We start from the raw sequence: 18,747 nt of genomic DNA on the forward strand, positions 1-18,747 counted from the left end.
AATTGAATAAGCAAAGCGTTAAAGGGCAATCCAATCTTAATGACTTAATTTGGCAGAGGCCTAGGAAAGCCAGCATTTATTGCAAGGAAAGACTGCCTACTCTTGTTCATAATTTATGGAGCTAAATGTCAACAACAAAACAGAACAGATTGCATAAAGCTGTCAGCATTTTTTTTTCATGTGTGCTCTTTTTTTCATGCACGCTGCCCACTGAGAGTCAAGCTGTTAAAGAAAGGGAGAGCGATACCCATTCACTTCCCCCACCTAGATTTGTTCAGCAAGCCTGGGAAATTAACCATAAGTTTGCCTTTTTAACCATCGGATTACTGTCGCCCCTTTGGTCAAAGTCAAGAGAATATGCCTACATCATGATTTCAATAAAAATGATTTGGTTAGAAAATATGAAATCTAACTGAATGAGTACCAGTCAACACTGCTGTAGAAAGCCCATGAGAAGCCAAGGGATGTTTTATTTCTTATAATCAAAATCACAATTGAGCATACAATGTGTATTGTGTGCCCACGACAGCACACTTGTTATACTATTGTGTAGACCAGAGGTTCTCAACCTTTTTCATATCAAGGACCCTTATTTAGTTCACATTAGAGCCATGGACCCCCATTTGATGAGATTTTGTCTCTCAGACTCAAATCTGAGAATATCTTTTTTTGTTAGATATGATTTTGTCGAGAATTCCATGACTATCTGTATTGTAGGTAGAGAGATAACAGTGAAACTATGATCAAAATAGTCAATTGTCTACATTCTCTAATTGTGTTCACTTCTTGTAAATGAAATAATGGTGAAGTTTAACAATTCATCAATGTGCTGGGGACCCCTGGAACACCCTCAAAGACCCCGGGTGGTCCCACACTAATGCACACTAATTAATTAAGATGCCGGTGTTAATAGCCATCTGCACTGACACTCACATAGACTATATTTTTGACACTTTACAGTAACTCAACCGAAAAAAGCGTTTTTAAAGCATTTAAAATTTGTTTTAACTGGTTTTCAAATGCTTTAGAGTGCATTACTGTATATAGGACACACAGTGTCATAGATGCAAAGCACACTATACAGTTCAGCAGTATTGCAGACCAAACGGTGATTCTCAGCATCCTGTGTGCCATGCCTCCTAACAGCCACTAGGGGCAGACAGGCTAACCATGAGTGAGTGAATAAGGGAATACTTTCTGGATCCATGAGGTGCTTTGCATCTATAAAAAAACAAAACACTAATATAACACTAATCTCATGCACATGGGCGCTTATATAAGCTATTCAAGCTATTCATATCCATCTTGTATTTTGCACATTTTGACTATGCCAATGCTTCTACCAACTATGCAAATGCAGTTAGGCCTGCGCTCAAAACATTCTTTGGCTTTGAATGTATGCTTCTACAGCACATCTTGTCTGCACTATATTTAAAGTCCTGGCGTGTTTTGTCCCGCACTTACTCCACCAGTCTTGTATTTTCTAGTTGTCTGGTAATGTGTCAGTACCAATTAACCAGATCAAATTCTTTGGGCACCTGTTGTGCATGGTGAAGTGATTCTGATTAGTTCACAAATTCTTTACAGAGAAAGCCTGCAGATTAGAGAGGTGAGTTTGTGACTGTGGGGATGTTAGTTTGGGGAAAATCTGGACAGGGAAGAGACACAATGTCCCTTCCCTCCACATCTACCATGTTTGATAACTTGATTACAAATGCTAATACATTTTCTAAATCATTACTAGTTATAACACTATTAATAGCAATCAAATTTGTTTTACTTGTAACTAAACTGTAAGAATGATCTATTTTTCACACAAGTTAAATACTTTTAGCTAAAAAACATTAAAATGTGTTTCTGTCCTCAAAAGTCACACTTTTTAAAACACTTTTATATTTCTGTTAAGGTTTTAATGGGCAATGTTTAGTGCTTGGCATCATTTCAGGGGGCTGCTTAGCATGATCCCTATTAATAATGGTGTAGTTCACATGGAACAGTGCCAACGACTGCAAAGGGACAAGGGAGAAGGCCTGTGACAGTGTGTGTTGGTGCGTGTGTGATAACGAGCGTGCATGCTGATAATGTGTCTGCGTGTGTGCATGTGTGTGTTTGTGTGTGTGTGTGTGTGCGTGTGCGTGCACTCCTGTGCTCCAGCTGTCTGAGCGGATAAAGATCAGTGGGTGGACACACACTGCGGTGGATGTCTCGTCAGATCAACAGGCACACACACACACTCAGCATGGAATGGCTCTGGGGACTGTGTGCTATTTTAGGGAGTGTCTGTGGGCATCAGCTCAGCGGGGGTTTGACAAGACCACAGATCACAACTTTGGTGCGATGTGCTTTAATGTTAGAAAAAAGAAGGGTGTTTGTTTTCTGCATTATAAAATGTAATATGTTCCCAGTAATTAGGCTTATTTTACTTACCTGAAATGGCAAAATAAACCCTTGAATGTCGGCATCATGCAAATTTTATGTTATTTGTGAATATGATATATTGCCTCATAATGACCATAAAAAGGTATTTCCCAAGTTCAACCAATCTGTCATCATGGTTCATTTATTAGACTTTTTTTTATCCAATCACATAATGTAACACATTTAACAGGTGTATAGCATGTTTATAAAACAATAGAAGAAAACAATCAGTTGACAAACCTGATAGCTTTGTGTCTTTGCTTCCCTTTCACTGAACCCTTTCCCTTACACTGAACCGAGGGTTTTCCCTGCCTATTAAACTCTTAAGCTGCCCTCTTAAGTGTTTTTTTCTGACCACTTAAAACATATGTATATTACTTTAATTCATTTGAATCATTTATCCGCTTAATGTACAAGCATTAATTCAAATGGTGCATTTTCCTTGCTTAGGAGTCTCCTAAAATGTTTCCCACAGCATTATGCTCCTAAAGGTCATTGTATATTCTTAGAGAGTCTTGCATGCTGCATCCCTGTGCAAAACCCACCACACTCCCAACCTGACCACCTGCGCCTGTTTAGAAGCCAGAGAAAACCGTGGAGCACAGAGTTGGAGTTATTATGAGATAGGAAAACCCACAAAGTGCTTCCACCCAGCCAGCTCAGTAAAATATCATAACCACATGACACAGATTTTCCTCTGAAAGCTCACTGGGTGGTCATCACACATAAATCCTGGTATTCTGGGCATAACAACACATTTCCTAATAAAGAGGAGAACATTCAACAACGATAGTAAACTCTCATAAATGGGTACGATTAAATATAACACTGCACAAGTTCTTATAACCCATCTGACACTTAGTTCAAATTATACTTAATTTCCCCTGGAACTGCTGTACCTCTCTAACCTTAGGCACAGGACTTTGAATACTTTTGCTCCCCAATAAATATCCTTAAGTAATGAACAAAAATCACTCAAATAAGTGTCAAGGGGTCAGATATCCCAAATTACGGTGCAGTGGTTATTTTCATTATAACAAAGCATGTACAATGTGATGCCAGATGCTTTGATGAATCAATAAACGTGTGTGCACATAAAATAAAAAATAAAAAACTGTGGCAGAATCCTTCGCTTTACACAGTTGGCAGTGAAGAGACTTATATGGTAGTCTGTAGAAAAATATAGGAGCACATCCAACTGGAGAGTTAAGTGCCGCTTTGCTGTGTTCAGCAGTTGTGTAATGCGCAAGCTTGTGAGCAGACATTACTTTTTTGTAGTGTTTTCTAACCCACTTGAAGAGTGTGAGCACAACACACGCCATCTCCCTCGTCATTCCGGTCAAACTTAATATGCTGCAAAGTACTTCATGACTTCAGTGGTTCTCTTACTATAACAACCACTTGTATTGGTTACGGTCACATCTTAGCTGAGTGTCGTACAAGCTGAGTCCTTCCCATCCCCAATCCAAACAATATCAAAAAACACATCACCAGTGTAGTCCATTAACCTCCATTAACATCACTCATCGTGTATAGGACCTCTGCCAATTGTAAATGGCGTGGATGTTATGGGAACACGCTGGCACTCTTTTACACGTACTGACGCTGCGGTGGCGGAAGACCCTCCCTCCGCTGCCTCCCCCCAACCCCCTCCTCCTTGCCGCCAGCTGTTTAGCTCTCTCCTCCGCAGCAAAGAAGTCCGTGGTCGCTCTGAAGAATTCCAGCAGAGCCCTGTGGCTCCAGGCATTCCCGGGGGCCCCTATCCCGCCGCTCAGACCGGCCGTAGAGCCGGCAGCGCCGACCGTGCCGGCAGCGCCCCCGTCCGACTGGGTGGAGAAGCCGCAGTGACCTCCGCGGCCCGTTAAGAGGAGAAAGAAATGGGGGTTGGTCTCGAAGAGTTCCAGAGGTAAGGTGGACTGGGTGTCACCGCGGACCGGGTCGTCCTGAGCGCACACGCTCAGAACGGGAATAGCCACTTCGTCCACGTCTCTCAAGGGTTCGTTGCGTTCCCAGTAAGCGTCCCAGCTACCTGAAGTGTTGCTGCTGCCGCCGGTTCCTGCTGCTGCTGCCGGTGCAGCGGCTTTATGTGCAGTCTGACAGAACAGAGCCTCTTCCAGGCCGCGTAAGGAACAACTAGAAAATAGGGTGTCTGTCTGTACGGTCTCGCCCAGCACTGTCCTGTACCTATGTGTCATCCAAGTAGACACATGCACACACACACATTTGAACACACACACACAGACACACAGAGACACAGACAAGAGAAAACCAGTTAACCAATTTGAAGAGCTGTATGCGTCTCATATTCCCTGTTGGCATTGATTTGAGAAACCTTACCTAGGTCACAGTGTCTCTAAAAATCATTGGCTTTGCATTGAACAGACCATCTGTTGCTAGAGTAGCTTGATTGTTTCCTTAATCATCTGAGCATATGCAATCAATGGTTAGTGTCCTTGCACCTGCTCCTCCTAAAATCAGTATCTCCCTTTTTATTCCCCTTGCTCTGTTTCAGGACTCTACACACCTCTACACACACTCTAGTCTCATCTTCACTTCTGGATGATTGAAAATAAGCATCAGTCATTTATTTCCTATCTCAATGTCTTTAATCTCTGGTGTTAGGATTTTCAAATGAGAAGCTTAGTGAAACAGCTTTGTGAAGCCCTCATTTTCTTTTTTTTCTTTTCATCCACCCTCTTGATACAATCCCTGGAGAAAACTGGAATAATGGAAGAGCTCTTTATCCCTTTCTATCCTCCAAAACTCTTGGCTCAGTGGCCTCATTCACACTAATGCACCATATTGCAAAAGGACCAGATCTGTAAGGAAAACTGACCTCTTGTGCTTTCACACTATCCTTGGCAGGTTACCGAGCTTCTTTAAAAGCTTCCAATTTGTTGTTCATCTCTGTGTCTTTCTTTCTGTTTTTCTCACCAGTTGTATTTTGATCACACTTATTAGCATTCGGCCCACCACTCCCTCTCCCTCTGTCCCTCCAACTCGGGCAAATTTACAGACAAACAGACAAACTCTCATGTCAGTATCTTTCTCTCCCCTTTACTTCTCCCTCCATACCTGCTGAGGCACATCTTCTGGTAGAGCACCAAGGCCCACTGGAGGGGCCAACACAGCCCGTTCTCAAACCAGCTCTGGCAGCGGAACACGGGCGACAGGCAGACGGCCGCTGTCACGTAGCTGGACGATCCACATTCCCCCAGGTAGGACAGCAGGAGGCCCGAGCCGGTGCTCTCGCTCACTGCGTACAGCCTTCCTGCGGGCTGCCGGTAGCGGATGTAGCGCACGGCCTCGCGCAGGTCTCCCGGGTCGCCGAACTGCTGCAGTTTGAGGGTGGTGAGGGGGGCGCCGTTGTGGCTGCGGCGGTTGAAGACAGCGGGGAGGTAGCCATGGGACAGCGCTGCTTCACACAACTATAGAGAGAGGAGGGACAAAAAGAGAGAGAAGGATCTGTCCATGTGGTCTCACATCTTACAGATAAGTATGAATGCATACATGGGTAGAGAAAGTAGAGAAAGTAGAAAAGGTAATTTAGACAAAGAGATTGTTTGCTACAGTTCTCAATTGATATTTAATTAGTTTTATAGTTGATCGAGAATGCTATATACGTTCATCATGATTAAATACAGTCCCTCCACTTGAGAGATGGATAGGTATTAAACTCATGAGACAAAAATTAAAAAAAATGTCAACCATTGACTTTCTAGATTTTAAAAGAGCATTTTTTATGGTATCTATGACAGTATATAACTGAAAAGAGAAATATGGGAGGTAGTGAGGGGATTTCTGGATTCGATAAACTTTATTAATCCCCATGGGGGAAATTAGTTGAAGGTATTACTTAGTAATACACTGGTAGCCATTCTGCAGAGATGAATCTCATCATACTAAACTACTAAGCTTGTGCATTCCTGATGCTGCGCTCACATTGTAGCCTAAAAAATACCGGTTGGTATTGCAGAATTTTAGTCAACCGCAATGGCAAATAGCAAAACACAACCATAGCAGCCTTGTTGTTGCCATGATTCATTGCATTTCATTTCAAAATGACTTGCAAACATATGTGAATACATCTCAATCACAGAAAATGGTGTTCTAGGAGCTCAGGATGGACGAAGAGAAGCTCTGGGGTTATTTTAGCCTTACTCAAAGCCAATTCAACCACCTGATCTACCATCTCCTCATTTGGACGAGAAAAAACACAAGCTACTTGATGACGTCATTACCAGGGAAACTGTTGACGCCAGAGAAGTGCATCATCAACTAGAAAATGTGCTCAGTAGAGCACAGACCTCTGCCATGTGTGATAACCACCTTTTGGTGATATGCCACGCCCAAAACCATGCCCGTTTGACCAATCAACATGAAAATTTAATTAGTTCTTCCATGGCCCAATACCAATCTTCATACCAAGTTTTGTGCAAATCCGTGTCCGACCTTTTGAGATATCCTGCTAACAGATGGACGGAGGGACAAACACAGACACAGGCGAAAGCATTACCTCCTTGGCGTAGGTAATTACAGGTTGTCAGGAGCCAGGTGGGTGGTTGAAAATGCCACTTGGCCCACCAGTGAAGAATGTACAGGCATCGGGCAACTGTCAGACACTGAGGAGGTCTTGGTGAAGGTAACATGAATACTGCATAATCTCATTAGGTGGGATGATGTCCATGCAGGCAGCCCAGACAGCCTCAACCTACCCACAACAGCTTCGCTTGAGCCAAGTTCGGAGCAATATTGGCACAATTTTATTTGTTTTGGGTGAGGAATGAGGCCAGGTAGTAAAGTGTTATTGTCTTAACATTTTTGTATTATTGCAAGCAATTTTAAAGCAACAGCATTCTTTAACATGAATTCAAATGTGTTACGACCGTGGCCGTACCCCCAGAAGATTCCCTAGTGTTTCCTTGTGTTTCCCCTTCCCTGTGTTCCCAGTGCTCCCCTGTCTGTCTCTCTCGCTGTCTATGTTTTGTTTGTGTGTGTATTGGCGTGGGCGTGGTCTCCCTTCCTCGTTCTCCTGGCTCCTGGCTCTGCTCATCCTACACACCTGTCTGCAATCGGCTCATCACCTCTCCCAGTCTGCTCACCTGCCTCTCATCAGCTCATCTACCTGCAGTATATCTACCCCGGCTCTTCAACCATTCTTCGCCAGATTGTTGTTTCAACCACAGTGGTAGTTATGCTTCTAGGCCAAATCTAGTTAAAACTTCTAGCGACTTTGTCCCTTTGTGTTTCCTGTGACTAACCAGCCTTTCTTGTATCCCAGGATCATCACCCTCCTGCCTGTTTCCCTGTCTCCCTGCTAGCAACCTCCTAGCCTCCAAGCTACACCTGCCTGCCACGCTTCCCCTCATCCCACGCTCACGCCAAGCCCCGCTCCTCCTCACCATCACTCCCTCTTGCATCCACCGGATTCCCGTTCCCTGCCATCAGCCCCTCATCCAGATCCTCCCTTACAATAAAATCTTTCCTTACCAACACCTCCCTGTCCGTGTCCTGCGTTTGGGTCCCACCTGTGTTCATAACAAAATGTTCATGAATTTAGATTTTCCCTGATTAAAAAGATTAAAACAAATGTTGTCAACAGCTTTTTTCATTTCGTAGATTAATATTGTGACAAGACTGAACTTGCTGAATCTCAAGAGTGTTAAAAACATAAACACCTAAGAACAATATACAGTAATTTCTAACAACATTCAAAATGTAAGGGGCATGTATAAAAAAACCCTGAAACTTTACAATTTAAAAAAAAGTGTCTGGCTTCATAGAGTTATTTGGAACTGAAGTGACTGAGTTAAACTAAACTATTTCATAAAACAAGTCTCTCGCAACGTGTGTGCCACTCGGATCTGAAAAACACTCTTCTGTTAATCAGAGAGCATCTTCACCTTTTAAGCAAGGCTGAGGCACAAAAGTTCATCGTCATCATTTTTTCAAGGGCTCCATGGAGCTGGCTGTCAAAATGATGGTTAAGGTGTTTTTGGTCAACAGTGTTTCTCTTCTCTGCATGTTTACACCCTCTGTTTACAGTAAACTGCAGGTCCTGTAGACAGGTTAAGCGGTGTAGCAGGCAGGTTGGCAGTTAGAGTCAAGTAGGGAAGCACTGAATGAACAAGATGACTTCAAGAATACTTCATATTCCTTAGGTGACACTTTATTGATATCTGGCACTACATAGTCTTCAGATTCCTCTGTGCCTTCCTCTTCATGCTTCATGTTGCTGTTGGCCTTGTGTCTATAAGGAAGTAAAGTTGGGCTACAAATAACACACTTATTTGTAGCCTTTGCTACAGACTTAACTTGTTTTAGACATCACTCGCTCCTTTCTGTAAGAGGGACTTTAATAATGTGCTTTTAAGAGTGCTTTAATGATAATAATAGTAAAAGAATATTAATATAGAAATCAGTTAGTGTAGTTGTGACTACAGGCATACGAACAGTACAGATTCTCATTCTTTTTCAAACAAAGGACAAAGGAAAATGTAGTGAGACTGGAGGAAATGGTTATAATAGCCATTGACCCTCTACCGGATTTGTTCAGATAAAAAAACTGAACCACCTTTAATCGCCTAGGCAGGCCATATGGTTATGAGAACCATCTCTTGTTTTTGATCCCCCTCCTCAGAGGTAAAAGAAAAAAGCTGGCCATTATTCTTTCACAACAGCCTAACATTACAAATACCACAATACAGAGTTATAGCTACATTGTGCATAATCCATAACACTAAAAAGAATGATGGTCAGAAAATTCGATTGGGCAAAGTTAGCTAACATTAGCTAGCTTGCTACAATGCTACAACATAGTACTGCATTGTTTTCACTTGCCCCTACTTTCAGATCATGGGCTTATATTTTGCGTCATTTCTTTTTGTGAGGTCCTGAAAGTCTTTGAAATGTTTAGCATAAAGCACTGGGTGCTGCTCAGAGAAAAATATGAGCTTCCTTGTATGCTTTCTGCAAGCTTTTTGAACTTCCAATGTGTCTTCACTGCAGTAGTAGAGGGCATAAAAGGTGAAATTCAACTTTTGCTGCCAGGTTAGATCTACAGGTGATGTAGGCGGTGCTTACTGTCAGCGTCTTTCTCCTATTTAAAACAATGAACATTCGGTTTGCTCTCTACTGCATACTGCTACAGTGTGAATGCAGCATAAGGACATCTACCCAGTAAGAAAATGTAGTATGACAGTAGAGGAAAATTATGTAAGTTTTATTTGAGATCATTATTGATATAATTCTCACAACATAAATAAAAGCAGTTTGATAATTCCAGTATCTGCAAGACTTTGACTGGATGGGTAATAGCGGTCGTGTTTCTAAGAAAGTCTAATAACTACAGTGTAGTTACTTGTAATATGGAGGTATTTTTAAGTAATTCAGCATGATTTATAATATTGGCCTACTTAGTTACAGCTGTAATTATTTAGTAATTTACAATGGCAATTTATGATTCTTGATCCCATGTATTTAACTGGTAAATACCTCGCACTTAGGACTTAGGGCGACTGTAAATGGAAGGGTTACCAAACCATTTACTACCATGAAGGCATATGCATGAAATATGTGCAAGAGAGCAAGAGCAAGAGAATACTTGTTATCTATTATTAGCATCCAGCCTTTGGGATTAACTTCACTGCCATCTCTTCCTGTTGGAATGGAAATAGCTATCAAGACAAAGGATTTATTGAAAGGAAGAATGGAGAGGAGGGATAGAATGTCCTAGTCTAGGCTTTAAAATGGAAAACCTCTGAATATTAAGTTAAGAATAGTTTATCTTCTATTGTCTCCAGAAACACGAGGAGAGGGTTTGTCTCCCCATAATCTGAGACGTCACACCGATGTACAGCGCAACATCACCGGATGATCAGAGTCTCAGTTCTGTAGTTTGAGTTTATGATCACAAATAATGGACTGGCATAGCATGTAGGAATAGCAGGTGCATTTTTAAATAGAGTGGTATTCTGCTTTAAGTCTGCAGACAGCACTATGGAATGCAGGAAGAGCTGTAGCACATCACTACATTAAATATTTACCAGCTGAGAAAGACTGCAGTGCCACTTTCCGGTTATCTGTATCTATATGAGAGGAGAGGAGGGCTTACCAGACCGGATAAATGACTAAAACATGACTGTCGGGAAATCTTTGAGCAGAGCTAATGTATGGGAACATCATTCATTCATTCATTCCTTCACTCACTTTTTCAATCATACTGATTTTTGAATCAGTATGATTAGCATATCATATCAGAGGAAGCACAGAATGATTTTGAATGGATATGAATCACTTGAGTTCAATTTAATTACCGAAGATATTGCAATATACGCCAGGATATTTCACAAGTTAAATTGCATATGAAACGCCACTTGCGGCTGGAATTGGTGTTGAGTGGAAGTGATAAATGTTATGACTGAGATCAAATTAGGTGAACTGAGTGTGAAATGATTTCATCCTGGGAATGCCTGCTATGAATAAGTTTACTGAGAGGAATTAATACAGCCAACCAGGGCAGAATATGTTTGAAATGTCATCAAACATTGGGGTGACACTGAATCACCTCACATGCACACTGAGTGATGTGGAGCAACAGCTCAGCAATGAAACTGTAAATTCACCTTTGGGATGGCAAATTAAATAAAAGTTTTCCTCGATATCAAAAATGTACTATACTTCAGAGGCAACAATTCACTAAACCCTAAGGTCTTCAAAACTCTTAAACTCTTAAACCAATGTCAATGCTTAGAGGGAACATTGAATGCTCCTCTGGTTTTCCTTTGTTTTGTTTTTTTAGATATGGCTTCCAAAACAAATTCTCTTTGTTCTACATTATAATGATAAAAACTACAAGATCAAATTTGGACTTACTTGGGCTAAAGTATGGTGAGAGACACACTCAGACAAACTCAGTTGACCCCCTGCTGTACTTCAAATGTTATGTTGACAGTACACATTATTTCCTGAGGTGCTGTGGATGTTAGAGATCTCAGTTACAGTGGAGAGAGAGTGAAAGCGGATCAGCAGACTCCAGTAGTTTTCCACCATGGCTGATAAACTGTCAAGTCAATGAGGAATTCCTTGAGCAGAGACCCCAGACACTGGAGAACATGCCAGCTCACACACACACACACACACACACACACACACACACACACACACACACACGCACGCACGCACACGCACACACACACACACACACACACACACACACACACACACAAGGCATTTATTCATATCACCCTGTTTATTAAAACATTGACAAAGACATGAACAATGGGAGCGATAAAGTTCAGCAATATTCCCTTTATGGCATATTGAATAATGGGATCTGCTTCTATGAGTGCTGTGCTATTTCCAGCCTTTGCTGCCAATCTTGAGAATCACTTTCAAAAGTATATTCAACAATGATTGAAAGTATCCATGATGCAAGCTTGTTCATTACAGACACACAGAGACAATTATAGACCTATAATATCAAACACATTTAACTGGTCTCATTAAGACACTACAAAACTCTGTCCTCCATTCAGGTAAGTAGGCCTATAGGCCTAACCAGTCTTCAACAGCACTGTCATAGCCATCCATGGAAATGGCTTGCTGTCCTGAGTTGATATATGTGAACTGTTTGGCTACAGTATGTCTGCACCAGGCTGTAAAATTCACAAAGAGATGATAGGTCATCTTTGCTACTGTGCCCGAGGGGACAGAAAATACGCATCGCAAGCCCTGTTTGCTCCCTGGCCCGCTCATCTGTCATTTGTTCCCAGTGCGATGAAATTGTGGAATGATCATAATGGGTTTTTGGCTGACCTGTCTGCTTAGTGTAGACATGGATGGCTGTGTATCTGTATGTGCTGTTTTGGTTTGTGTATGTCCTGTTTGTGTTTGGTACTGTGTCTTGCATTGTCTGTGATGAAGATTTCCTAGAGTGGGATTAATAAACTACTACTACTGCTACTACTACTGCTACTACTACTTCTCTCACAGCTCTGATCATAATTGGTAATGGTAATACTGTACAAAAATGTGAAGTCCCACTTTTACTGCATGAGTGCTATGTTATTACCCCGCCCCAAGAGGAATTTGGAAAATTCCAAAGTTGCTCTCCTTTCAGCCATCAGAAGGTGGAGGGATTGGTCTGTTAACCAGTTGTTTGAGAGACATGAGTTATGTGGCCTAAGTGACACATAATACTCAGATCTCATCATATCTGAAATCTGCAAGAAATGAAAAAGGCTAAATAAATGAGCACCGAAAGCATTATTGAATAAAACACACTCTATAGTTGTCGTAAAGTTATCTAGGTCACAAACTGAGTATCTAAAAGTAAAGAACCCAGGATGGTGAAACAGGTCAACGATGTATATCGGCTCTGTCAAAAACCATAAAGTATGACATGTTAATCTTATGATGAGCGGAGCTGAAGCTGCTGCAGAAGCTGTCTCCCAATATCTGCTTCCAAGAACATTTATAGCCTGTCAACTGACTGCTTACACAGTGATCAGATGCTACTGAATATGGGCCTCATGCCTACATGTCGTTACACACCTTGAACATGCACGGCCCTGGAAATGGAGTTTGGTGGTGGAAGTCGGTTTGAATGGGAGGGATAATTTAGTTCAGGGTGGGAGAAGAGAGGGGGGGCTGTCTTAAGTAGACTGCCTATGTTGTTCCAGTAAATATGAATCTATCAGGGTGAGGATGATAGAGGTAGAGATAGAGCTATGGAGAGAGACAGAGAGAGAGAGAGAGAGAGAGAGAGAGAGAGAGAGAGAGATGGAAATGTACAGCACTCAGTCACCTGTGCGTGCAAATCCGCAGGGCTCACAGAAATTGCTCTGTCACTCTGCAACTTGATATGTATTTCTGTAATCCTAATACTAATGTACGAATGTGATTCAATGCACACTGACTGTCGTGCCACGAACACAAGTTACAGTGAATAGGATAGCATGCTATCACTTGTTATGAATATAACAGGAATGAATGAATGAATGAATGAATGAATGAATGAATGAATGAATGCATGAATTAAATGTGTCAATGCAGCTAGTAAGGTTTAGGACTAACAAAGACCGAACCAAAGAGAGCGCCATCGGACTGCGACGACCACACTGTTAAGTAGTGTATCAACATTTAGCCATACCATCATGGAGAAGGATATGAATCATGTCAGACTGGATGGAGAAAAGGAGAAAATGCGAGTGTAGGAATCTGAATGATTTCGGAGGAGTTGGCTCATTCATAAATTCATGAGTTCTAGAAATGTGCTCTGTAAAAAGGTGGGAGACAGGGACCAAAAGGAAGCTATTTTTTCCCCTATCTCTTTCTCTCTCTATTTCACAGATATAGACCCACATGTGTGCATGCCCACGCACGCATACACACATGCAGTCTCTCTCTCTCTCTCTCTCTCTCGCTCTCACACACACACACACACACACAGAATCAGAGACTCACAGAGCTTTGTACAGCGAATCTCACCACAGTGACAGGAACGGTCTTAATTAGTGTATTACCCTTGTGGTGCCTCAGCTTCCAATGCTCCCGAGTGTAACTGGCAGACAGCATCATTACTACCTCATGCCTATACCCCAACACATTTGGAACTGGCACAGAAAAAAAAAAGGAAAAGACACAGATCTGACAGAATGTGCAAATTAGTTTTCATCTCTCCCTCTCCACCCTCTCACTTCTTTTCTCTACAATTGAGCTCTAAGCCTTCATGTTTTTTTTTATTTATATTTTTGCCCTTTCCTATCTCCCTGTACTCTTCTCCTTCTAGTCTCGCCATTCATTTCTTCTACTTCTCTTCCTCTGTTCTGTCATCCTCCTCCTCCTCTATCCTTTTTTCTTCCAGACCAACAAGAGAAATCACTCATTCTACATTCATTCCAAATACCTTTTGTTTTATACATTGCTAACTCCTCACAGGTATTCAGCATTCAGCTCTTAGACTTGCTGTTCCTGACATGGGGCTGACAGTAGTCAAGCTTGTGATGGATTTGCTGGCAGAGCTAACAGTAAATGAAATGAGCTACAACAGCTCCAGGTGCCCTGACTCATTAGAGTGCCAATAGGCATTCATGTGTAGCAGCACTGAACCTCCTGAGGCCCCTCAAGTCAAGCGATGCTTTGTAATCCCTCACTCAATTACCACAGTCAGTGCATTGAAAGCGCAGTTTAAAGACCGGTGCTGTCTCTGTATCTGCTCTTTCTCCTGCTCTGCTCTTCCCTCCTGGCTGGGATTGCCATGGCTTAAACTGAAGCAATGGCCTCTACCCAAATGCCTGCAACTAAGTGGTCATTGTTCATTTGCACTGGCTTCTTCCCATGCCTGCCTCCTCTTTGGACATCTGTTTCTCTTCCAAAACACTTGTATGTCTGTCCCTGTATTGATGAAGTATCTGGCAGGATTCTGGTTATACTCATGAAGGATACAGTTCAATTTTCTACCATCTGAATCTGAAAATAAGGTTTTGCATCCAGTTTTGTTTTCTTGTTTTTTGTTTGGGTTTTTGTATTTTTGGTGAAGCATTTGCTCAAACCTGCATGTTTTTCAAATAGTAGGCAGCAAACGATAAGAACATGTACTGTTACTTTCATCATGTTGACTCCAGGTTGCTAGACAGATGCTGTGTAATAGAGCAGCTACATCCTGCGGAGTGATGTGCACAGCATTTAGTGAGGATATCCTCCTGAGGTTTGTGAAAACCTGAAGTGGGGACGGTGTTACTGTAAATATGCAAAGGTTGTTCCGCAACAGTCTTTGGTTCATATCAACAAACACTTTACCACCCACTAAGTAGACTGTCCTGTTCAACCTCTTAAAATTAGACAATTCACACTAGGTGAGCAGAGTTTCTCTATCTAACATTACTGGGGGAGAATCTCTGCGGATCACTTGTATCAAAGTATAATTTTCAAACTTAAATTACTATTTTTATTTTATATTTCTATTACCCTTTTGTATCCAATTGAGCTGCTTGGGATGCAAGACATTTCTGAATGAATGTGAAATAGGCTATGGCAGTCAAGTACTATCTCATCTTTATACTCGAGTGAATTTCATACACAAAGCCCATAGGTACACATCCAAAAACGCACAGGTTACCTTTAACACGTTTCTAGTGATCTTCCCAAAAGAGTTTGGGATGATCAGAAGAACGGGACTGGTGGAATGACTGGAGGTCCTGCGTCGTTTTTGGTAGGACGGCACTGCCCAGTCCAAGGCCACCAGCCCGTCATCGCTCAGCTGCAGGTTGTCCCGCACAAACTGGACCGGGCTGTCGTAGGGCCAGCACGCCTCATACACGCTCTGGAGCAAGGCGCTGGCCCGCCACGTCCACCCGACGCACGGCGAGTAATTACTGAAAGTCCTGCAATGTTTGAGCAGGTAGTTGGCGAGCGCGGACGGCTTGCATATTAGTGCCACAGTGGGCGCTTTCTCACCGGTCCCGGCGTCGGAAGAGGCCGTCTGGGCACCGTCGGTCCCCCCTCGCTCTGAGACCCACCTCTCGGCTGTCCTCTCCTTCGCTGGCTGCCGTGAGATCCCCAGTCCCTGGAGCAGTGCATCCGGTTGGCTCTCGGTGCCAAAATATTTGGAGCCTGGCCAAATTAAGACCACCAGGATCACAATGCAGACAGCTACGAGCCATTCCAGCATTGGCACGGTCGGAGGGAGCGAAATGAATACAACACGGACGCTTTCCACACTTAATGAATATTTTGGATCTGAAGTTATAAGATTACATTACAAATAGTCCACGGAAACATATCGTATATGCCCAGTCTTCTTCCCTGAGTAACAGTATGCGCTCCGCTCGTCGGTGAAGTTTGGTGACTGGGAGCCGACAGCTTATCCTCTGGTGCCAAGGCGCACCGGTCCGTCGTCTTTGTAAGCGTGTAGTCTTAATTACGCAATGTTTCTATCATCCCAACTCAGTCCAAATCAGAGTTCATGTTTCCAACTCTGTAGGCACCTTTCGGTCCACGGGGAGACTCCGTATTTCGTGCATCAACGCCAGCCGCTACAGTAAATGATCCGGTCCAGGGCTGCGCTCTCGGTGCTTCAACCCAACAGCTGGGAGCGCAAGAAATGTCTGAATGCAACGCACGGTTAATGCAGGAGACGCCTCCCATCGCGTCCAGCCCCATTCAGAGTGAGCAGGTATCCTCTGCATGTGATAATCTCTGCTGTCATTAGCCTATCTACTCTCAGATCCTGCGGAATCACGTCCAGGACAGGGAGTCAAGTTTTATTGTGGGGTTAATTTTTTTTGGCAATCATTGTGCAATTCCTTACAGTTATAGTGGCAGGAGTCTCTCTCTCTCTCTCTCTCTCTCTCTCTCTCTCTCTCTCTCTCTCTCTCTCAAACAAACACACACGCACGCACGCACGCACACAAAATGAAAATATCCCATCCATATTCACCCTATCCATCCTATCCACCATTCCATATAGTGACCAGTGGGAAGAGAGAGTACAGTATATGTATTCTATTTCACAGGTGTGGTTTATATTACTGTAACTTAAGTTTATCACTGATTGTCTACATTTTTTAGATGTAAGGTCAAAGAATGATTAAAAGTCTATCTGGAGGATACAGAGCAAATACATTATTGAAAGGAGGGGAAGGAGGGGAAAGGACATTTGAACACTGGGCTAAAACAATATTTTTTCCCCCAGCTTTAAAATACATTAAGCTTAACCTACTAAAGCACAACCACTGGCCACAAATTGAACTCATAGATTGGTCAGGAAAAACACATTTCATTATTCACAGAACTATTGGATAATGAATTGATACCTTGATTGGTCACAAACAGCTCTTAGCACTGCTACTTAAGGCTGATAAATTTCATGGAAGTACCTTTGCCATCTGTTTTTGAGGAAGATGTTGTTGTTGTTTTGGACACATATTTAACTGATGGCAGCATAACAAAGAGCTGCAGCCTGCCAAGCATAAATTGATGGCAGTGTGGACCAGTTGTGTGAGCAAGTCAGGGAAAACAAACCCAAATGGAAAGTGACAAGACAGTAGAACACTGTGGATTTGTCCCTATTCACAACCTCACACTATTCTTATGGGTTAGCCAATGGAAAATGAAATCAAACAGCGAAATGGCAGATGCCAAGGCAATGAGCAGGAGATTAAGATGAATGTTCCAACTAGAAGGATCTCACCTCAGAGAGCTTGAATGCCGGAGCAGAACAGATTGCAGCTGGTGCACTGCATGGAGAGTTGACTGGGGAGAGTCATTTGTCTTTATTTACTCAGTATTCAGTTCCTTAACAAACCCTGATTTTGAGACACTTCCCGTTTGTGCATGATAACTATCTCAGTTGTTGCTGCCCTAGAGATACTGTAGATGATATACTCTCGCTGTATAAGCTCTCTTACAAACTGTGTGGTTTTCTGTGCTGTCCACTGGAGCGGGTTGGTCAATAACTTTCATAAGACGCCTCTACACCTCATTCCTGGGAATTTTACTTGCATCACTGCCATTTTTAAATGATAATTCCTGTTGTTGTTATGTGATTCTAAGATGTTTTTATGGCATGGGAGTAGTCTAAGAACCAGGTAGAGTTGGATGTGGTTGTCTAGTAATTGGCATATTGATCAAATTTCTGCCAAAGTTAATGCTAAATGAATGGGAGTCACAAAGGGGACCACAACCTGTAAATGTTTGGCAAAATCATCTTGAGTTAACATACAATAAAGTATTGTAAGCTGGTTTAAAATGTTTTTTTTTTTTAAAGTGATTGGCTGGTAATTAACAGAGAACCAAATAATGGCCTCCAATTTCATTTGGTTCTTAGGCTATTCTCAGCGCAAACACCTATCTGAAAATCTCATGGAAGAACAGTGAACACATTTTCCTCTAAAAACAATGTGAATGAGTGTTATAGTTGGTTCAGTCCTGCTACTCTGGGACTGTCCCTCAAACCAACTTAAAAAATCTGTTAAAAGCTGCTCAGCTCTGTACTCATTGACTTTAATTTTCTACCTTATGGTCTTTTTTTTGACAAGCATACAGTTGTGATGTACTTTTTTGTGTGTAGTTTAGCATTTTGTCCTGTGTAGAGCTGCAGCAATTGATCGATTGATCGGTTGGTTGTCGGCTATTGAGTTAATCGCCAACTGGTTTGGTGATCGATTGATTGGTTTGAGTGTTTTTTTGGGAGGGGTGGGTCGGAGTTCTCTGATTCCGGCTTCTTGGGTGTGAGTGTTTTCTGGTTTCTTTGCTCCTCTGTGGCGGTGGACTGGGTGTCTTTGGGTTGTGGACGGGGCGGGACGTTTGGGGGCATCGTCTTGGGCT

At 42.4% G+C, this 18,747-nt stretch overlaps 1 protein-coding gene across 1 annotated transcript; it reads right to left on the reverse strand.

The window, feature by feature from the left end:
- Positions 1-2,533: 2,533 nt before the first annotated feature.
- Positions 2,534-16,466, reverse strand: abhd15a (abhydrolase domain containing 15a). The gene is made up of 3 exons (XM_071537955.1): positions 15,539-16,466; positions 5,494-5,846; positions 2,534-4,602 (listed from the first exon to the last, which is right to left on the reverse strand). The coding sequence occupies exons 1-3, from the start codon at positions 16,088-16,090 to the stop codon at positions 3,942-3,944; spliced, it is 1,566 nt and encodes a 521-aa protein (XP_071394056.1). The 5' UTR covers positions 16,091-16,466; the 3' UTR covers positions 2,534-3,941.
- Positions 16,467-18,747: the final 2,281 nt, after the last annotated feature.

Source organism: Centroberyx affinis, unplaced genomic scaffold (assembly GCF_046629955.1).
Source record: "Centroberyx affinis isolate AG114_WGS23_722 - 3 ecotype Tasmania unplaced genomic scaffold, CSIRO-AGI_Caff_v1 ptg003163l_1, whole genome shotgun sequence".
Classification (NCBI taxonomy): domain Eukaryota; kingdom Metazoa; phylum Chordata; class Actinopteri; order Beryciformes; family Berycidae; genus Centroberyx; species Centroberyx affinis.